We start from the raw sequence: 15,681 nt of genomic DNA, 5'->3' as shown, positions 1-15,681 counted from the left end.
ACCATAGCGGTAGACAGCTTTGAAATGGATAGTGGGCCGAGTGCCATAACAGCCTTATATAGGCCCTGTGAAAAATCCATCAACTTTCTTTGGATGTATGGGAGGAAGGAAAGGTTTTAGTTTTTTTTGTTTCATTTTACTCTGTGCAATGTCCACTCTGACTAAATGTAGAGGCTGATCCCTGACAAGCTTTCAATGAGAGATCTGTCTAGTTAATCTCTAACAAGGATTTGTGGTATACCTTTGGGACCTTCAAAAATTAAGCAAGGTTCCTCCTTCTCACCCTTATCAGTTGCTGCAGATGGGCAAACCTCAGATGCCATACTGGCCTCTGGTGGGGTCGTGGTGACAGGAGTCTGGGCAGCTGTAGGACGTGCCATGAGTACCAAGACCTCTGCAGGTTTGTTAGAGTCCAATTGAGCAGTTGCGATGCAAGGCCCAGGCTTCAAACTTTTTCTTCTGAAATGACAGGACATCAGGGGTGGAACGGTCTGCCATCTTTGCTTGGGCGAGGAGATTAAAGCACTCCGCTTCCAAATAGGAATTAACAGATGAAAGTTTAGTCTAAAGATTCTTTAGAACAAAGGACTGACATATTGTACAATTTCTGTAATCGTGCTCTGCACCTATACAAAAAAGGCACTGGGAGTGAAGATCTTTGTAGGGAATCTGTACATTGCAATTGCACTTCTTCCTCCTAGCTGATATCTAACAGAGCAACCAACAGCAATTCAACTGAGAAAAATAAAGGAAGATTTCCAATGGAGCACTTCTCTGAACTAGTGTAGGCTAACAGTACCAACTACCACCCATAGAGCAGACCGATTGGACAGAGACCTGCATTTGGACTGGCAGCAAGACAGCTGAGGTTTTATACATTCACTTATGTACCCTTATACCCACAAGCTTAGTTATTACATTGGACATACGGCTCTAGGGAAGGTTTTTGCTTTGGTAACCTAGCCAGATGTCCAGGTTAATTGGCGAGATACTCCCTCTGTTTGGAATACTGCAACTGTGATCTAAGGAAGGACATCAGGTTATATGCTTACATGACTTCATTTGTAAAGTGATGGGAGGAGAGGAGAGAAGTAAGACACTGGCTGCTTCCTACTGAACATATGACTAGAATATGCTGATTTTGTGAAGACAAGCCCTGCAAATGGCAATAAAAATAAGGCAAAATATGAATATGGTTTTAAACTTTTAGTGCACACATTTTTTTTTTCAGTAGGGGTTTTCAACCCACCCCAGCCCCATCTTATGTTACAAAGTTTGAACTGTGTGCGAGATTAACATCCTACTGGTTTTAGTTCCTGTACATGACAGACAAGACTACAAAATCCTGCACCACTTGTATATAAATGGCCATACTTGGGGAAACATATCTGGCTATGCCTTTTACATTTTGATACAAGGTGGAATTCGTCATTTTGACATCCGATTGATTACAGACACTGGATCAATCAACTGAATCAAAACGCTAACCTTATCACTTTTGAACAAACATTCTTCCCTGGGATTCAAGGAATTTCTGTATGCCCATGCTTATTTATTACTTAATGCAGCTAGGTCATAGCATACTGGAAAGAAATTGTAATTTAGAGAGATGGTATAGCCTCCATCAGAAAGACCTCATTATCAGCTCATCACTATGTCTCTGAACTAAATATTGCACTATCAGATCTGATCACAGTAGTTCCCCCTGCCAGTAGCCCAAGTATCATGTTAGCTAAGGTATCCCACTACATGTAAACGTGTATACACACACTGATGGTCATCCAAACAGTATACCACACACACAGGCCCACAACCAGCCTCCACATACTTGCTCAATCACAGAAACTTTGGCTCATATACCCGCTCACACAAGGCAAAAAAACACACCCACGCACGGCAAAAAAAAAAAAAAAAAAAAAAAAAGACACACACACACCTAAAGCACACACACACACACCTAAAGCACACACACACACACACACACACCTAAAGCACACACACACACCTAAAGCACACACGGCAAAAAAAACACACACAACTAAAGCACACACACACCTAAAGCACACACGGCAAAAAAAACACACACAACTAAAGCACACACACACCTAAAGCACACACGGCAAAAAAAACACACACACACCTAAAGCACACACACACAAAACTAAAGCACAAGCACACACAACCTAAAGCACACACACCTAAAGCACACACACACAACTAAAGCACACACACACGCACACACAACCTAAAGCACACACACACAACTAAAGCACACACACACGCACACACAACTAAAGCACACACACACGCACACACAACTAAAGCACACACACACACACGCACACACAACTAAAGCACACACACAACTAAAGCACACACACACACACAACTAAAGCACACACACACACACACACAACTAAAGCACACACACACACACAACTAAAGCACACACACACACACAACTAAAGCACACACACACACACAACTAAAGCACACACACACACACAACTAAAGCACACACACACACACTAAAGCACACACACACACAACTAAAGCACACACACACACAACTAAAGCACACACAACTAAAGCACACACACACACAACTAAAGCACACACACAACTAAAGCACACACACACACACAACTATAGCACACACACACACACAACTAAAGCACACACACACACAACTAAAGCACACACACACACAACTAAAGCACACACACACACACACAACTAAAGCACACACACACACACAACTAAAGCACACACACACACACAACTAAAGCACACACACACACACAACTAAAGCACACACACACACAACTAAGGCAAACACACACTGCAAAAACACACACACACACGGCAAACACACACAGATTCAATTCCCTACCTAACCCCCCCCCTCCACATTGGGGCCAGCTAGGCAGACGCACACAGACATATACATGACATGGTGCCCCTCCCCCCCCCACAGCTTTGCTGGACTACCTAGCACAATGGGTATTGCTCACAGGAACAAATGGCTGACCGCCACCTTTTAATGGCATCCTTTTTCCTGCCAGAGTACAATTACATTCAGAGAGTAAAAATAAACACCACCACTAGGAAAGGTACAATAAAAGAACAAATAAGTAAAAATAAATAAAAGTACCGAGCCTGCAAGGCTTAAACTAAAACAAAAAAGCAATTAAATAAGATTACAAGGAAACTATCAGGTTTCTCTGCATTAAGAAGCAGTATCCACTTCTCTGCTGCTTCTGTATGATTAGGTAGATCACCGCCCCTCAGATCTAAATCGTACAGAAGCAGCAGAGCAGAAGTGGATACTGCTTCTTAATGCAGAAAAACCTCCAGGTCATTGGTTCATAGGTTCATACTAGGCTATCTGCCTGAGGGCATTTACAAGCCTAGCCCATAGTTTTGTGGCTTGTGCCACCCCTTTAGTTTGGAGAAACTATGCCCATTATTTTGCTGTGCCTCTGTTGAGCAGTGACCAATGGTGTTTTTACTTTAAAACCTTTTTTGAAGGCACGCCCTCTTAAACACTAGTTTAGTCTTTGTTTTAAAGAGACTGGTCTTTTATTGGCTTGATTGTTTCCTTATAACCTTATTTAATTGTTTTTTTGCTGTATTGAGAATGTCTGATGAAGCGGTGTGATGACCGTGAAAGCACTTTGTTTTATCTTGTTCTCTTGTGTATTAAAATTTTAGTTTAAGCCTTGCAGGCACGGTACTTTTATCTTTACAATTACATTCAGATGAGAGATTCTCTCAGTCACTTGACCAAGCAAATCAGGAGCTGCAGACATTTCAAGGGAAGAGGACATGACTGATTAGCATTAGCCATTCCCACAAACTGCCGCAGTACAGTGCAGCATCACCCATGAGACCACTCTTGGCGCTTCCCATGAAGAGAAAACCTCAGTGGTAGAGTGGTCTATGAATCAGAAAGGTTCAGACAATGTAGACACCTTCCAAAATAAGGATTCTGCATCTCATTAAAGTTTCCTGAATCTCAGGGCTTGCGCCAAGGATAATGCATGCCTGAAAGTGGAAGATTTCTTGATAATTGGATGAACTTGCTTTACACTGTCTGCAATAACAGGCTCATGTCTGCATCCCATACTGTAGCAATTTTCAAGCCCAGCAGTTTCTCAGCAGTGTCTGAAATCAAAGCCCACAACACATCTTCCAGGCATGCTGCTCTTAGTTTCTCCAACATGCATCAGATTTCATGGTTTGAACTGCACATCCAAGTAAAACTGTTAACACTAACCATCCTCTATCATATACATGGTGCCTTACATGAGGTCAGCCTGTTTTGATGTGCTTCGCATAAATATGTATAGAGAGAGTGAGAGAGTTTATAAATAAATAATTACATTTGTTTGGGAATGAGAAAATGAAGGATAGACTGTAGGGTTAGCCTTCTGAATTGGATGACTTGCAAACATGAAGCAGGGTTTGAAAAGGTCCAAAGCTGGCCTCTTAACATCTCTCCTGGGACCCAGGAAAGTCTGGAACACCTGGAAACTTTTCTACAGCTCCTTGTTGACATATCTGCTCAAAATGACGAGGGGACAAAATCTATTTGATCCTCTGAATGAAGGGGTTACCTGAAGAAAACCTGGCACTTAGTCATGAACCCTTTATTTACAGATATTTAGTTTGACTATTTTTGGCCAGTTGTCTCTGATCAGGATCTGATAACATCCCATCTGAAGACACAAATGAGGTGCAGTGAAGGAAGAATCTTGGGTGGAGTGGGGGTTGGGAGTACTGGCTGCAGGCTATGTCATGGCAAGTCAGGGGACTAGACTATACCCATAAGACCTCCTATGCTTACCTCTCTTCTAACAACTTTGTTTTTCAACAGCATCTTTGCTCTTTGGCTTCTGACCTCTGACTTATATGAAAAAGGGAAAATGTTTTGAGGAGTAACTGTTCAATTAGCTACAGGCAAGTGGAGGAGCTGCTTCACTACTTCCATTGCCTTCGTTTTTTTTTAATTCCAGGGTTAGAGGGCCAAAAAGATGTTGTTGAGAGAAGCATTAACATTCAAAAAAGACTAAACTATCTGCCCCTTTTACTGCTATCATAAAACAAGGAAAATGAGCAAATGTTTATTCCTGTCAAGCATAAGTGGGATACATTGATAATTACACAGCTCACTCACCTCTCAGCTTCAAGGATACCATCTCCAACAGTGCTGTTATCTGCAACCATAGCCTTCAACATATCAGCATTTGCTATAAACAAATAAATATATTTGTATCATACCAGCACCTTTAACACCATATATTCTTTGTAACATTTTACACAATGATGAGCATTCCCAGTAAATAAACTCTTAAATGTTAAATATACTCAATGCTGTTGAATAATTATGGGAACACCGTTTCCTGTAGAAATTTTTATAGCAATAACTCACAGCTGGGTGTGGGTAATGCTGGATTTTGCTCATGGTTGGCGTGGTCTGGTCCCGTTTCTATCAAACGTGCTCTGAAACTATATGAAGTGTCCACAGACCGTGATTGGTATAGACATCACATCACTTTTACAGCAGTTGAATAACTCCTTACCTGGGCTTAGGTATGGGAGGTTGTTTCACTCCTCATTCAAGAATCTTCATTCCTTACAAGAACTCTTAAGCCATCTAACAAGCCTATCATACAGAAACCCTTTCAAGCCCCTTACAAAAATTTCTTCAAGGCGGCCAAATACTCCAGACAACTGACTGGTGAAAAAGTTCAAACAACTGTCACTATCTAATGTGAGGCTTACAGAGGCAACTAGTTTTGCCCACCAAGGAAAATTCCACTCAGCCTTCAAAGGTAGGGACTTGTGAATACCCACACAATTGCTTGCAGCCTCTCCAAAGATGCACAGAGACTTAGTACTTTGCCATCTACTGCTTCAGCTCAAGCTCCCTTCTCGCAAACCAAATGTTCAACTTTTCTAAAGACAATTCCATTGTCAGGATCCATGCTGCCCAAATCCATTGTACCGGTCAGCTGAATGGCACTGCATTCAAGCCACTTCTTTCACCTTGCAAAGTGCCAAGTCAATGAGATTGCTCCATGTAGCACATAAGCCTGGGCCCTACCATGTTACCTTAAGGCTGTGTCTACAGACAAGTGCCTGGAGGCAATCAGTATATCTGACTGTTCAGATAAGCACTGGTAACTGTAGATAAGACAGAGTCCTCTTTTGCTGGTTTTCAATATAAATACTTTTCATCTGGTCACTCAACATATGCCTATTTGTCAAGGGAGGTAATATAACTGTTACACGACTTGAGATGACAGTCCTGAGGATTACTAGGTAACCAGTATCTATATCAAATATGATTCACCATCACATCACACACATTTCAATACCTAAATGTGTGTGTGTATTTATATATATATATATATATATATATATATATATATATATATATATATATGAAATAGCTCTGGAAATCATGGTAAGGAACTAGAATGGATTGCGCCTTATCTCACTGCTTGAACATGCTGCAGGGATAATGGGCCATGTTACTGTTCTTGCTTTTCTCTCACAATATGTCCCTGGCCTCCTGTCTTTTGGTGTTCCAAAGTTGTGATTGAGGCATATAATTTTCACTCTCTAAATTACTAGGGATCCCTGCTCATGGCTTGCAATTTTTATTCCTTCTGTGTTAGTCAAGAAAGGTTACCCTATGGGATTCAGCTGTTTACTTCTAAAATGAGATACAGGACAAATGGACTCATCTTTGACAGTCTGCAAGTGGCAGGTGTAGGACAGTGCTTTTTGGCATTATATGCCTTATTTGCATTTTAGTAATACATAACATTACTGAATTTCCCTAGAGTGGCAGATACACTCAGTTATCCATTTGTACACAAGTGCTTTTTTCAGTCTGTCATGATCATACTTGGACACAACCTTTTCCAAAGATGCTTCTGTACTGTACATACATAATGATGAAGACAGACACAAATATGCTTACTGTAACATGCACACAGGTTCTTTTTAGTAAAAGAACTGTAAAGACAATCTAAAACAGTATCAGAAATGACATGTTTACTTTTCAATGATCGAAGCAATCAGCAAAGGACACCACAGCAGGGACGTAAAAGTAAAAGCAACATTTTAATGTGGTGTGATGTCTTTGCTGATTGCTTCGATCTACACTTTGTTTTTGCAGTTTTGGACTTTGATGACCTTTTGGTTTGTTTACTCTTACTTTCCAAAGATCAGTGATTTTCCAATACTATATTTTTTGTCCTTTTTTTCTCCCCACTGACTGCCAAGTCAAAGCTCCCCCATTTATCTTTCCATGTGAGCAGGGAATCACTCAGGCAGCAATTTTGATTTGCCTTTCTTTTTTTTTCCTTTCCACCCCGTAACCCCTGCAGCTGCTCATTCCCCACATTCCTTGGCACTATGTTTGGTCCATTGGTACTTACAGTCTCAGAGGGAGAGAGAGAGAGATAAGGTTCTTTGTGAAACCATGAATAAGTCTTGATCGTCTTCTGTCAAGAAATTTAACTATTCATTCTTCATGGGGTACGTATTAACAAGTTATAATCAACTGCCTCAGTGAAATTCCCAGCAACACTCAGTTTTGCTTAAGTGTCACTGGTGAATATAATGTACAACATTGGTTAGTGCACAGTTATTTCATTTTAAAATAAAAATATAAGTAATATTTTGGCAACATGTAATGTTTGAAATATACTCACGGAGGGCACAGTGAATTATCAAACAAATTTCCAGGCTATGTACAAACTTGGTCTGAAACACTTGTGTTTAAAGACTTCTAGGCTTGACTGTTTCACATCTTATTGCTTTCAACATTGGGGGGTCAAAACATCCCCCACTCAATACTTTCAGTCCAGCTTTAATTGGTTTTCTTGAACCAGATCGGTTTCTAATGCATGCCCTATACCCTATTTCCTTATCACTGAGACATCACCATAATTGCAACAATGCATCTGCCCCATGCCAGACCCTGCTGTTCATCTCATGTGCAATACCACTGACTGACTGTCCACTCCAGGAATCCAAGCAATAAAAAATCCTACTTATAAGACAACTGTGTCTTACATACAGGGGCAGGCAGCTGATGACGTCAGTGTGCATGGGGGGGCTGTAGGAAGATGCTGAATTGGTGTGGCTAATTTGAAAGAAGTGAGGCTCTATTAAGGCAGATCAAGGACCATCATGATAAAAAAAAACAGAAAAGGTGAGTGAGTATGGACGAAAGTGAGACGCTATGTTATATATACATTTTAAATGTAAAAAATGTTATATATACATTTTAAATGAGTCTGTAATAAACAATGCCGTCCTTCAGTGAAATAGATCCTTGGACAAAGGACTTCATACCCCTTCCCACTGCTTCACCACCCCTGTATTCCCCCCACCCAGTCTGACAGATTACTTGTTTCATCCCCCCCCCACATTGTCAACTTTTTAAGCTTTTCCCCATCCTTTTAACACACCCTAACTAGCCAAGACTCCTCTATAATACATGTGGAAAAAGTATATGAATTAAGGTGGGCTGTAAATCTTCATAAGCAATGGGGTTCTAGATGCCTTAAGAGTTTTATTTTTTAAACAAACTTTCGACTCCGTGACAGCTGAACAAAAATCAGCAAGGCTTTTTTACAAGCTTTTGATTATTTGATGGGTGAACAAAGATCATCAGTAAGAAAAAAATGTAGTCTTATTTTTACTTTAAAGGACAAATATATTGTGCATAAAGCTTAATATTCAAAGCTTAACAAAACAGTAGTTCATAATAAACAGAGATGACAAATGCTTTCAAGGATATATAAAGCCTACATGAGGAAAACTGTCTGCCTCCCTACACCCCGAAAAAGACAATAATCATCTGTGTACCCAAACTAGCATGAATGTACAAGAACAAATGGCCAAAGGCATACATTATACAGCTAAGGCTATGGAGAAGGAAGCCAGAGCACCTGGATAAAACCCAGAGAGACAGGGAAAATATGCAGATTCCAGGCAGAAAGAACAGCAGCTAGGCTTTCCTGACACCCTCTTCATGTCCGCATAGTCCATGCTATCTGGTAGTATATATGAAATCATCCATTGCTGTTTTGAGATTTACTGTTAAACTGCTTGCTAACAGAAGCTTTACTCGGACTTCTACTTCACTGTTTTTGTTGCAAGAAAGTAATAAGATTGTAGGCAGACACACTCTAGCCCTACCAAGGGCGTTTAGCTATTTATATTGACCCGTGACTGAGCGATAGTGAGCACAAGCTATTGTGGGTACTCAAGTGCAATGCAAAGAATGTTAAGCCTTTTAATTTGTCTAATTGCCATTGCAGGTCAGAATAACTACCCTTTGCACAGGGTTAGCTCAGCATACTCAAAATTTAACTTATTTGGATATTGTTTGCATTCTTTCCTCACACAATTTGACTCAGATCACCAGTTTTAATTTCTCTGAATTTTGAGGTTACCGATTTCAATATCTGTTTAATTTAAAACTCTTAATTTTGTTTGTAGCTGGAATGGATTGCCTAAATGAGTGTACCATTAATGATTTGCTGAAGCACAAGTAGTAAATGCTGTATATAAAGGTTAACACACAATGACATTGGTAACTTGTGTTCCCCATCTCAAAATTTGGGTGATTTGCTTATTTATAGTAAATCTACACTTACAGAAGACTGTACTTGGGCAACTGGCACAGCTTGGAAAACTGTTACTGTGTATAATAAATGGCTGGGCTGATGAAACAACAAATATTAGGCAAAGCACCAACAGAACACATTCATAAAGCCTGATCAATCCAATTAAACATGCTACAGAAGAGAATGCTGTGCTTTAGGATACAAGTATTCAGAGAATATAGAAGACAATAAAACAAAGTGAAATGCTCACAACAAATAAGTAGGAAGAAAATGAAACTGATCAATGCCCATATCGCAAACATAAAATATATTAAACAAACAAAAAAAAAAAAAAAAAACAAAGAAACTACTTTGATATGCAACACCCAGACTACACAGAATGATAACATTGTTCAATCACAAAACATTTGAACAGAAAAATGACACCGTTGCACTGATTGAGATGGTAGAAAAGAGGCAAGGGGCAGGCTAAAAGGAAGTAACCTAAACGGAAATTGGAAAGATTAAAGAAAATAAAAAAGGAAGACTAAATTTGACAGCATGCTCAAGTTCTGGAAATGCAAAAATGGTAAATATGTGAACTGTATGCTTGCAAATGATATAAATGATGATAAAGATTATTCTTTTGTAACAACTGAAAGAGCCACCATTACTGAATTAAAGGTAGATGATTCATATCCACTCAAATTACATACTAGTAAATGGAGATTAATAAAGAGCTCATACTCATCTGCAGAGACAATAATGAACATTTAATAGTGCTATGCTTGCAAAGAGCAAACAGGATGTGAATGGGGCCTTAGAATGCCTTACTGTAAAAGTACGGAGCTGTTTTTATTCATGTTGGGTCAAATGTTACCTTCAAAGACTCACCAACTTAGGAGGAATGTTATAGCCCTCTTAATAATTAAGCTTGCCTAGACAGTTTAGGACACACTTTACAAATCACATGTAGATATGAGTAGGGTCAGTGTGACTGAAAATATTTCTGGGGCAAACAACTACATGAAAAAATATCCTCTTTTAAAAAGTGGGAATGTGTAGAAAAATCCCAGCTTGATTTCTGGGATTATGCCCTGCATCATGCAGTCTGCTGTCAACCTTTTTGGATTGATAAATTTGTCATCGGTGGGCACGTGTTTTGATCTATACTGACAGACTGCTTACATACAACTTCCAGTAGCTAGACATATATTTTATATTACAAGTCACAGCAAATTAAATAGGTGAAGCAGCTAGCATAGTTACCACACAGCACTTGATTCTCCACTTTAATTCTTAGCTAGGGTGTCTGTAGCCATGTGGGTTTTTACAGGGGGCTCTAGTGTCCTCCTACATCCCAAAGCTCTGCCATAGGTAAACTAATGATCTTCTAAATTGCCAATAGGTGGGTGTACTACTAACACCAAGTCATGTGTAGGTTTCCTGTGATGGGCTGGCACCCAATTCAACAACAACATAGTAACTTTATTGTCATTCAACAATACAAGTTATCAGCTGAACGAAACTTTGTTCCTCCAAGCTCATGCACAAAGTCAGAAACAGTGAAAAGAGCCAGGCAAATCAGAGAATAAATAAATAAATGATAAAGCATGGTGTAAAAGCTAATTTACGGCAGAATTTAATGCTCACTCACCTAAAACAATGAGAAATATTTTAAGCTTCTCAATAACAATGGTCTTTATCTGTATAACTGAACCATTAAAGCTACAGTAATAATCCTGTATTCCAATTATGATGTTGCCTCATTTGATCAGACTGGACTGTATCTAAATCATAGGAAAGCTTAAATTTTGGCACCCATGCATCTGGCCACTCAAGTGTAATTTCACCTCTAATGTGAATGCATTCCAGTACTGCACTCCTCTGATTTGAAACAGGCTGTTCAGAGATTTGGAACACAGTGACTGAAAGCAGATTTCCAAATCTAATTTTTTGCTGTACAGGACTCCTGAGAATACTGGTATTTTGGAAAAGTATACTATTTTATAGTTTCTGCAATAGCTATACAGACCTGTCTGTCAAGCAATCCTCTTGGAGAATAACAGATCAGAGTATTTTACTTTATACTTTTAATTCAAACTATCTCATTTCCCTAAATGAAACTTGGGGCTTTAGAACCATGTCCCACACCAAATTAAATTATATAAACCATTTCAAGCTTAGTCCTAGTATACTAAAAGATGCACATAACATTGCACCAAACAGTCTGACATATAAACAAGCTCTGGATATACAAGCAGTAAAGTTGCCCCAGTTTTTTTAATCATCATACAAGCCTTAAGATCTAGTTTAAGGTCCCTGTTTATACATATTCCTGGATATACTACACTAATACCATTAAGGAACTAAAGAAAGAAGAGAGACATCTGCAAGGCTACTATGGAGTTTACTGATTGTTTTGCTAAATCCATAAAGACATAGATAGAATAGTCAAAGACCTAATGGGAGACAAAAGATGATTGAATATACCTGTCTCCCACGAGTATTACATATAGCAGTGAATATGGCATATAGGAAAGGAATCCGTTTCCCTACTTTACAATGTTCTACTATTTCTAGATTAGTAGGGGTGACTGATACCCAACCCAGCGAATCCCATTTTTGTAGAGATAGCTATGAGAACCAACAATACTTTGAATTCACTATCAGCATTTTTGTGAGACACAGTAAAGTGTTTATGGAGTGCAGGGGAATCTCTCACAGAGCAAGTGATGGAGGAAATGCCCCCCCCCCCCCGGTGTGTGTGTGTGTGTGGGGTTTGAATTCAGGTAGCAGTCATTAACCATCTTAAATTATCAGTCTTTGAGAATATAGCACTTATTCGTGTTTCCAGAATTACACATGTACAGCTCTTAATGGAGCAGCAGCTAAGGTTTTAAAATATCATTCCACTGTATATAGGGAAATAGTACACAGCATACAAACAAAGACCATACAAACAAACAAAGACTTATTTAATGTGCACGCTTCAGAAACTCATGCTAGACTGCTAAAATGTAATGCCTGTCTGCATTAAAGCACAGCATGTAAAAGCACCGCTGAAGAGATTTGTACTTTCACAACTTCTGCAAAACCAGAAATGCAAATGAAGACAGAATGTGGGCCCAAATGTAATACACACAGTAATCATCATCACTGTTTCTGTAATGCAAAGTCCATGTTTAGAAATTTATTCTGTAATTGACATGGCAAATGCAAGAGAGCATTACTTAAAAAGTGAAAAGAACGCAATTAGTGCATTCACTTGTTATCTGAAAAAGAATGATCACTGTTTAAATGGTGCTGCCAAGACAATGCAGCAATATGTGAAATATGTACTGCCTTCTACAGATACAATTATGTGACCCTCTGTATGTCTACAATAATGTCCTTTTAGCTTGTTACTCAAAAGTCTTAGTGACCCGAAAGCAGCCTGCAAATACTGTCCAAATCATTATTACTGCAGAAATGTTATGCTCTATTGTCCTCCCCCACTGTTCGTGTGCATTAGATATGGAAGTCTCATGAATAACCTGTGCTACAAGAACTGTATGCTAAAAAAATGGATAGTGAGTATATTGAATGCAACACAGTAGGTTTGTCTTTTCAGCTTTTCCCGGTTAGGGGTCGCCACAGCGGAACTCTGGCCCACTAATGATTGGCAGTAATTTTTTTATGGTGCCGAGTTGCTAGCCCAACGTCCAACCTTCAGCGACCATTCACGCATGTCTTTCGGAGACCACTCTACTGCGGGGAGGACATGCACACTCCACACAGAAGGCACTCTAGCCATGAATCGAACAGGAGAACCTCTTGCTGCGAGGCAACAACGCTACTGCTGTACCACCGCGGCTTCCGAATACAACAGGATAAAATGAGGAAAAGTCTATTTTAGCAGTCGTAACATTTAAATTCCATTTCAGTGACATCCCACTCATATTCCTGTTAGTTTGATAGTCCCTTTACATAAAGCACATTGTCCATCCCATGTGACTGCCTCATCATAGTCAGCTCAGCATATATAGTATCACACCAACACCACATCAAATTTAGTGAATAAATTTTGTGCAACTCAAGTAGTAAAACAGTGAAGAGTAATTACTGTAACAATAAAAAATGTTCCACAACTATACAGAGATAACTTCTTATTCTTTTGGCTATTCCCTTTAGGGGTCACCACAGCAGATCATCCATTTCAATTTCTTCCTGTCCTCTGCATCTTGCTCTGTCACACCAACCATCTGCATGTCCTCTCTCACCACATCCATAAACGTCATCTTAGTCCTTCCTCTTTTCCTCCTACCTGGCAGCTCCATCCTTGGCATCTTTTTCCCAATATACCCAGCATCCCTCCCTCAGCACATGTCCAAACCAACGCAATCTAGTCTCTCTGGCTGTCTCCAAACTGCCCAACTTGAGCTGACCCTCTAATACACTGATTCCTAATCCAGTCCATCCTGGTCACACCCAGTGCAACATCTTTAACTCTGCCACATCTGGCTCAGACTCCTGCCTTTTTGTCAATGCCACCATCTCCAACCCATAACATAGCTGGTCTCATTACCTTTTTGTAGACCTTCCCTTTCACTCTTACTGGTACCAGTCTGTCACAAATCACTTCTGACACTTCTCCACCCTGCCTGTACTCCCTTCTTCACCTCTCTTCCACACTCACCACACTGCCTGTACTCCCTTCTTCACCTCTCTTCCACACTCACCATTACTCTGAAATGTTAATCCCAGGTATTTAAACTTGTCCACCTTCGCCAACTCTACTCCCTGAATCCTCAGCATTCTCTATCCTCCCTCTCATTCGCAGACATATATTCCGTCTTAGTCCTGCTGACCTTCATTCCTCTCTACAACATATCTCCACCTCTCCAGTCCCCCTCAACCTGGTCCCTACTCTCACTACAAATCACAATGTCATCTGCAAACATCATAGTCCACAGGGCCTCCTGTCTGATCTTGTCTGTCAACCTGTCCATCACCATTTCAAATAAGAGAGGGCTCATAGCTGATCCTTGAGGTTATCCCACCTCCACCTTAAACGCATCTGTCACTCCCACTGCAGACCTCACCAACACACTACCCTCGTACATATCCTGTACTACTCTTACATGCTTCTCTGCCACTCCCCACTTCCTCATACAATACCACAACTCCTCTCTAGGCACCCTGTCATATGCTTTCTAAGTCCACAAAGGCACAATGCAACTCCTTCGGACCTTCTCTATACTTCTCCATCAACACTCTCAGAGCAAACACCACATCTGTAGTGCTCTTTCCTGGCATGAAACCATACTGCTGATCACTAATCGCCTCCCTTCTTAACCTAGCTTCCACTACTCTTTCCCATATAACTTCATGCTGTGACTGATCCATTTTATCCCTCTGTAGCTACTACAGCATCCATTTTATCCCTCTGTAGCTACTACAGCTCTGCACATCACTCATTCTTAAAAAAATGGTACCAAAACACTCTCCGGTACCCTCTCACTTTCCAAGATTTCATTAAACAATCTGGTTAAAAACTCCACTGCCATCTCTCCTAAACACCTCCACGCTTCCACAGATACGTCATCTGGAGCAACAGCCTTTCCATTCTTTATCCTCTTCATAGCTGTCCTTACTTCCTCCTTGCTAATCTGTTTCACTTCCCGATTCACTATCCCCACATCATCCAACCCTCTCTCTCTCATTCTCTTCATTCATTCATCAGCCCCTCTCTCATTCTCTTCATTCATCAGCCCCTTAAAAGTACTCTTTCCACCTGCTCAACACACACACACTCCTCACTTGTGAGTACGTTTCCCTCATTATCCTTTATCACCCTTACCTGCTGCACATCCTACCCAGCTCGGTCCCTCTGTCTAGGCAATCGATACAGGTCCTCTTCTCCCTCCTTAGTGTTAAACTTTTCATACAACTCTCCATACACCTTATCCTTCGACACCTCTCTTTGGCCTGCACCTCATCTCCTTATACTCCTGTCTACTTTCTCAATCTCTGACAATCCCACTTTTTCACCAACCTCTTTCTC

General features: G+C 40.2%; 1 protein-coding gene across 1 annotated transcript in view; it reads right to left on the bottom strand.

The window, feature by feature from the left end:
• Positions 1-15,681, bottom strand: part of RELL1 (RELT like 1) — a 456,049-nt gene that overhangs the window by 118,759 nt on the left and 321,609 nt on the right. Inside the window, exon 4 of the mRNA XM_044062145.1 lies at positions 5,180-5,252. Coding sequence (XP_043918080.1) covers positions 5,180-5,252 — 73 coding nt within the window. The remainder of the gene's footprint in view (positions 1-5,179; positions 5,253-15,681) is intronic.

This window comes from Protopterus annectens, chromosome 2.part1, assembly GCF_019279795.1.
Source record: "Protopterus annectens isolate FY-2018-M chromosome 2.part1, PAN1.0, whole genome shotgun sequence".
Taxonomy (NCBI): domain Eukaryota; kingdom Metazoa; phylum Chordata; order Ceratodontiformes; family Protopteridae; genus Protopterus; species Protopterus annectens.
This window is presented reverse-complemented; position numbering and strand designations above follow the sequence as displayed.